At 34.5% G+C, this 6,724-nt stretch overlaps 1 protein-coding gene across 4 annotated transcripts; it reads right to left on the bottom strand.

Moving 5' to 3' along the window:
• Nucleotides 1-2,180: 2,180 nt before the first annotated feature.
• LOC132703627 (annexin B11-like) lies at nt 2,181-6,724 on the bottom strand. 4 transcript variants are annotated; one of them, XM_060672998.1, is made up of 8 exons: nt 6,541-6,724; nt 6,449-6,484; nt 6,346-6,374; nt 4,977-5,501; nt 4,747-4,923; nt 4,489-4,693; nt 4,171-4,428; nt 2,181-3,152 (listed from the first exon to the last, which is right to left on the bottom strand). In XM_060672998.1, exons 3-8 carry the CDS (start codon nt 6,364-6,366, stop codon nt 2,845-2,847), a joined length of 1,494 nt encoding a protein of 497 aa, XP_060528981.1. In that variant the 5' UTR covers nt 6,367-6,374; nt 6,449-6,484; nt 6,541-6,724; the 3' UTR covers nt 2,181-2,844. The 4 variants fall into 4 exon arrangements, with proteins under 4 accessions (XP_060528981.1, XP_060528980.1, XP_060528983.1 ...); XM_060672997.1 differs by lacking the exon at nt 6,449-6,484 and having other exon boundaries at nt 6,541-6,723; XM_060673000.1 differs by lacking the exon at nt 4,977-5,501 and having other exon boundaries at nt 6,541-6,718.

Genomic DNA, 6,724 nt, shown 5'->3' with positions numbered 1-6,724 from the left:
TAAAATTCCGTGTTCCTCTAGGTTATATACCAAACCAAAAATAAATTTTACGGTTTTTATAAATTTTATTGCAAACGCCTTTGTTAATGTCGACGAGGATGTGAGTGTTGATGTTGCGTATACCGACGGTTATTTGTGTAAATCAAAGTATAATACCGGTTCCCATTTTGATTTGAAAAATTATAAATCTGTTAAAAAGGATTAATATTTTTTGTTTCATTTTTAATTTGAGAATTTATAAGCTTCAGGTTTCGGCGAGCGAGATTTTGAAAAATTTAAAGCGTGCCAAATTTTCGAGTCCTGGCATGGGGACGTGATTTTGGATTAGGAAATAATTAATTTACTACCGAGAACAAAAATTGTTGACTGTAGTTTCAAAATTGCCGTATCATTATGGTTAATGCAATTTCGGCAATGAAATTTTGCAATGAACTTTATGGGCATATATTTTAACTTAAAAACAGCTTACACCTTATTTATAATCAAATTTAAACAATTTTATTTTCTGTGAAATTAAACGGAATGTTAAAAAAATCTTCCTATATTTATCCAATTTGTTTACACAAACCGTTCATTAAAAATTTACTAGGTTGTTGTTAAGTACGTAATAATCTTTCATTTAAAAATGTTTTTACTTGTCTGTCACTACCGACACTGGCGTCGCCCTCAATATGGGACATTCAGTATATTTTTGAAATGATTAGAACATTGGCAAATTTGGTAACTAGTCAGAATTATATTTCGACATTCAGTTTGTAGCACTGCCATTGTTAAAATGAAGTTTATATATCGAATGTCTAAAAAAAATGCCAGAAATTCACAATTTAAATATCCCAAAGCTGCGTTTGTTTTTTGTCTGCATTTCGCTATAACTGAATCTCAATTTGTGTTTTCAACGTGTTTACTCTGCGGAAACAAGTTATTCTTCTTTTTGTCACATCCAATATAGATTTGTCTCGTATGCAGTGGATTTTATAGCAACCCATGCCAACGACCGCCTTAAACTAAAATATTTTTAATGACAAAAACAAATCTATAATTAAATATCTATTGAACCTTCCAATATGTTCAAGCCTAGTTTGTATGTATGCATGTGGTACCTACAGTGTGAACATTTCTTTTATTAATTTCTCATAAAATATAAACATTTTGCGTACTTTGCATTAAAGTTTTTTAAAATACCTATAATTATTACTGACATTTTACCTTGCTAAACATTGTTACGAAATTTTAAAGTTGTATTCAATATCCTTGTAATAAACATGACTGCCTAAAATCTTGAAAATCTAAGTAACTTTTTTAAATATGCTTAAATTTGATTTAATTTGAATTTATTTATATCAATGGTTAGTTTTTAGTTAGATAGTTTAGTTTAGTTTACTTTTTTTTCTCAATTTGCGTGGCAATTTTCTGCTGTCAAAAAAAAATGGAACACAGTGATGCAAAATACTTGAAATGTTGACAACGGCATATGGTGAATCTACTTTGAGAAAAAAAATGTTTATAAGTGGTACAAGCTGTTCCAAGATGGCCGAGAAGCACGTCAATAACTGATGAAAGCGTTAAAGAAGTGAAACAAATGGTGTCGAAAAATCGTCGAATCACTATTTGAGAAGTGGCTGATGAAGTCGGCTTCTCTATTGGCTCGTACCATGCAATTTTTTCCGAAGTTTTGGTTATGAAACGTGTAGCAACAAAATTTGTTCTGAAACTGCTTGTATTTGAACAAAAGGACCGTCGAAGGAGCTATTAAACGACGTCAATGATCATCCCGATCTGCTCAAAAAATTCAGTTTTGGAACGATTGAGGAGATAAAGAAAACATTGCTGGAAGAACTCAAACTATACCAGAAAGAAAACGTTGGCACAAGTATATTATATCTGGTAAGGAATTACTTTGAAGGGGACAACATTAATTTTGATGAATAAATAAATAAATACTTTTTTTATAAAACTTAGTCACCTTACTTTTTGGACATACCTCGTACATACGTTACCAATATTGCAAGAGATAGAAAACCAGAGTCGCAATGTTTTGAAAACAAAAATCGATTGATATAGTTGTTTTGGCACGTCTTGTCGGTTTCGTTTATTATTTCATGATGTTTTAAAAATAGTGAGAAGTAAGAGGCATTCGGCCTATATTTTATGCATGACGGTACGCTAAAACAATCACCATATTAACTGAAACGAATTTTATTGATGTATACATTTATATAAAAATAGAACAAGCTAACATAAACTACAAATAACACGACGCTGTAAACATGGCATCACAAACACAAATACATTCGAACAGAAGTGCAGACTTTGGGCACTTGAGAATTTGACACAATAGAGAGTTTTTTTTATCGAGCTAGTCGGAGAAATTAATTCCAATCACGAACACGATAACCAAGATTTCAAATCGGTCGTTAATTTTTATAGTAACATTTTCATTTTCAAGATTAAAACCAGATTTCTCTGAAACTACCAATGAAAAAAATTCACAACCTCGTTCCTCGTCAATTGCGCTTTTCATTGTTATGTTTTTGTTCATTTTAATTAGAAAAATATTTTTGAAAATATAAATATTTCTTTGTTTATTCTAATATTTAAGCGTTGCTTAATTTTTGTTTATTCGAGTTCTGGTCTCATCTCCTGATCTGTTATATTGGAAAAAAATTCAGCAATATAAATTATTCGCATATTTGAAACTGATTATTCTAGGTAGCTAATAAGGATAAAATACTAATAACCGAAAATCGAGCTTTCCAATTAAATTTTGCAGAAAAATTACAATTTTTAACAAGCAATTTTAAAGACCATCAAGTGACGACGTATGGAAGATATATTGGAAAACGTTTAAGATTCGCCAATCAAAGCCAACAGGCATTTTTTATAATCCCCGGAGCAGTCGCCTTTAATTGCGTCCGCCAGAGATTCGCCGTACTTTGATTGATACTCCCTTTTAATTTCAACCATGTCGATTTCGCATCTCGTCACCACAAGCCGTATCAAATCCCTATCGTTCGTGCCCAGACCTTTCATACTTTTATTTAACAATTTGGCGAAAAACGCAGCCTGGTTTTTAATCGACCTTATCACAGCCAGAAGTCCGGCTTCGGCGTCCCCAGAAAATTCGTTTTTGATCGCCTTTTCGATGTCGTGACCTGCAAATAAAAAATTCATTTGATATTCCACTGTGAATCATCACATACAGGTCACGAAAAATATTATTCGGTTATAGCTTTATCGTAACTGTGATAGAGTTACACCGAGAGACCTAACACCAAATGATTGTTTTCTTTGGGGTTACATCACCAGCACTATTTACAGTGCACATTGGCCAAAGTTCGATAAAAATTTTATGATAGATTGGGATTTTGCTCAGCTAAAAGTGGTAGACTTTTTTAATTAAAATTAATGTTTTTATTATAGTCTAAAGGAAAACGCATGCGAAAACAAAGAACAATAAATAGGTATATTTTTTGAAGCATTGTAAAGAAATGCGACAAAAATTCAAAAATGCAATTCCAAATACGATATTAAGCGAAAGAAATCTGTACCAAGAACGACGCAATCCTTGGTAAGAATTAAATTATACTAAAAACTTATCCCTGACTGAAACTGAATCGAAAAATTGCCTATATTAGGAAGAGCCTCATATTATTGGAACTGAGGACACCTTTGGCAATAACGCAAAATATTTACATCTCACTTCAATGCTTTTAAAATCTTCATTTAACTTTATCACACAAACGATAACAATATAACAGGATATTTTTCGTGACCTGTATATACATATCACATATATGATATCGGGTGACACAAGAAAGTGGGAAGGCTAAAACTTTTAAACAGTTTTTGCATTTTTGTATTTTGGAGATTATTCTACCCCGAATAGGATCATTCTTTTTTTTTGTTTTTAAAAATTTTTTATTTACTTTTGGAAATTGTAGGCGGCTAGGACTTCAATTAAACCATTTACGTTTAAAAGTTATAGAGTTTTTTATGTCACGCGGTATTACATTCTATACTATTACTTTAGCATTTTTTTAGTTTGACATTTGAAAAATACTTCCTAAAAACTATTATTCTCTGTATAACATAAATATCTCCCTTTTTTTTTGTAATAAAATAATGTTTTGTCTCCTGTCAATGATAAATATGATATCAACTTGTGAATACCTGTAAGTCTTTCATATTCGTGGAATACCATCTGCAGCTGAGCATAATTTCTCTGACACAAAACCATATTGAAAGTGGATTCGTCAGTTCCCAATCTCAACTCTCCGGCTCGCAACAACGCTTGAGCATCGGCCCTGGCTGTTTCAGGATTTGTCACCATACTCTCGTCTCGTCCAGCGTTACAAAGAGACACCATGAGACGTTTGAAAGTGCCACCAGTGTCTCCTTTAAGATCCGATTCCAGCGACTTGTAGTATACTACAATATAGTTTAATTACATGATCTACGACGAATGTAATTAATAGCAATACCACTTACATGAGTTATATGCCTGTCTTATAGTCATGATCTCGGCATTGGACTTGGTACACATGATTTCTATCAGGACGTCTTCATCGGTACCGATTCCTTCCATGGCGTCGTGCAGTTCTTTGGCATAGTACTCAGGCAACGGTGTCATCATAGCAACTAGCAATTTTTCGAAATTGCCAGTAGTTTCGCTTTTCAGATCTTTTACTAAGTCCTGCAACAGGTAAATTAGTATTTCTTATCGTAGCTAAGTGTTTGTTAACATACTTTTCCGTACAGAGTTTTGAATTCTATAGCAATTTGGAGTCGTTGAGCATTTGTCCTGCGTGCTAACACATTGATGATGGCTTTTTCGTCCGTGCCGAAACCTTTCATAGCCTTTCTCAGAATTTCAGCGTCCGCCCTAGGGTTGAAAGGATTCGCGGGAACCACTGTGGGTGTTCTCTGCGCAAATTTTAAACTTAAACTTAAATCCCGATAGACAAAAATTTAAATACCTTAGGTTGATAAGTAGTGTGTAGAGGAGTGGAAGTAGCGACACCATGAGGCACTCCATAACCATGTCCGCCAGGGGGAGCACCAGGAGGGGAGAGCGGAGGAGGATATCCACCAGAAGGAGGTCGGTATGGCATATTAGATAATGGTGGATATCCACCGACAGAGGCAGTTTGGGTAGGCGGAGGGTGATATCCAGCACTGGAAGGTGGATACACACCTCCAGAAGGCGGATATCCTCCGCTTGAAGGAGGGTATCCTCCGCTAGAAGGCGGATATGCTCCGCTAGAAGGTGGATAGGCACCAGTAGAGGGAGGAGGGTATCCACTCCCACCTGTGGTAGGATAGGGCGCTGAATTGAAGTTTGGCGCTGATGGTGGGTAAGCAGGCATGGGCATAGGTTGGGGCATAAACATGGGAGCGTCTCTGTTGTAGCCCAGACTGTTAGGATTTATATGGTGATGAGTCGGGTTGGGGGGGTACGGTGCTCCCCCGCTAGGGGGGTAGGGAGCTCCTGGTCTTTGGCCCTGGCAAACAGGAAGGAGCACTAATGAAATGTGAAGGAGAAGTACATAAATTCTTAAAATTAAAATTTTTATATTACTCTTGATTTTTTGTATTTAATTTGGTGACATCTTTCACGCATTAACGGATATTTTTGGTCCAAAACACATCCCTAGTGGCATCTCTAGGAGACGAAAAAATTTCAAAACTTCAAATTGAATTTCCATTTTGAAAATATTTTTAATTTTTGAACGAATTAGTGGCGTATTAATTTTTTTTCAGTCAAAGCGCTTACTGTTACCCCTTGTAAAAATTTGAAAAAATATTGCGCCAACAAAAACTTTATGCCAATGCTTAAAAAATGTGTACCAACTTTGATAAAAATGTCTAGAGTAACGTTATTGTGATAAAAACAATATTTCGGAGATGAAACAATAGAAAATCTGCTATTTTAGAGTGTCACAAAAAATTTGGTCTACCATGTATGTTTGTTTACGTTTCGAGTTAGTTTCAACAGAAGTCGTATTTATAGACGTGCCTGTTATTTGAATATTGGAGAATCTTGTTATATGGCAAAAAGTGTATTAGATTTTTCGAATATATCAAGTAAGGGCACTACCAAGGGTACTACTTAATATGTAATACTTATAATATAGATACTTACACTCGGTAAAACGAAGATTAACACGAAGTAATTTTACCTAGTTATTACCACAAAACAATTTCCAAGTGTAATATTCAATAAATAGGATTTATTGTAAATATGACCAAATTGTAAATAACGAAATGCTCTCTTATAATTATGGGCTACTATTATGGTTATATATACTAATATACACTAAGTACCTATCTAAAATTCTTGCTTACCTGTTGATATGGATAACTCATCTTGCTACCTGTAACAGAAAGATAACCACTTGTTTATCGGAAAATAAACCAACACACAACTAAGGCGGTACAATTACATTACCTCAGCCGCGCCTCTTTGCTATTGATAATGAAATACCTACAGGAAAGATATTTTCGCGTGTCTAAAAAACATTTGTAAACATAAACCCTTACCTTCCCGTCACGTTATCTGCTTTTACTGCTGTTAACCACCCTAACGGAAGCGTTATTGTTATATTGGTCGGTGACTAAAGTTTATGACGTCTATGTCGAGTTTTGGGAATTTCGTTTGCAAATACAGAAAGCGAATACCCGTGAAAAGAAGGTTAAGTGACGTGGACAGTTTTGTTCACTTTGA

This window comes from Cylas formicarius, unplaced genomic scaffold (genome assembly GCF_029955315.1).
Source record: "Cylas formicarius isolate icCylForm1 unplaced genomic scaffold, icCylForm1.1 PGA_scaffold_6__28_contigs__length_40554024, whole genome shotgun sequence".
NCBI classification, from domain to species: Eukaryota; Metazoa; Arthropoda; class Insecta; order Coleoptera; family Brentidae; genus Cylas; species Cylas formicarius.
This window is presented reverse-complemented; position numbering and strand designations above follow the sequence as displayed.

Coding starts and splice junctions, on each gene's coding strand:
- LOC132703627 (XM_060672998.1), bottom strand. CDS start 6,366: ATGAGTTATCCATATCAACAG. Junction 4,924..4,976: donor ACACTACTTATCAACCTAAG/GTATTTAAATTT, acceptor AAATTTGCGCAG/AGAACACCCACAGTGGTTCC. Junction 3,153..4,170: donor CGAATATGAAAGACTTACAG/GTATTCACAAGT, acceptor TTTTATTTGCAG/GTCACGACATCGAAAAGGCG.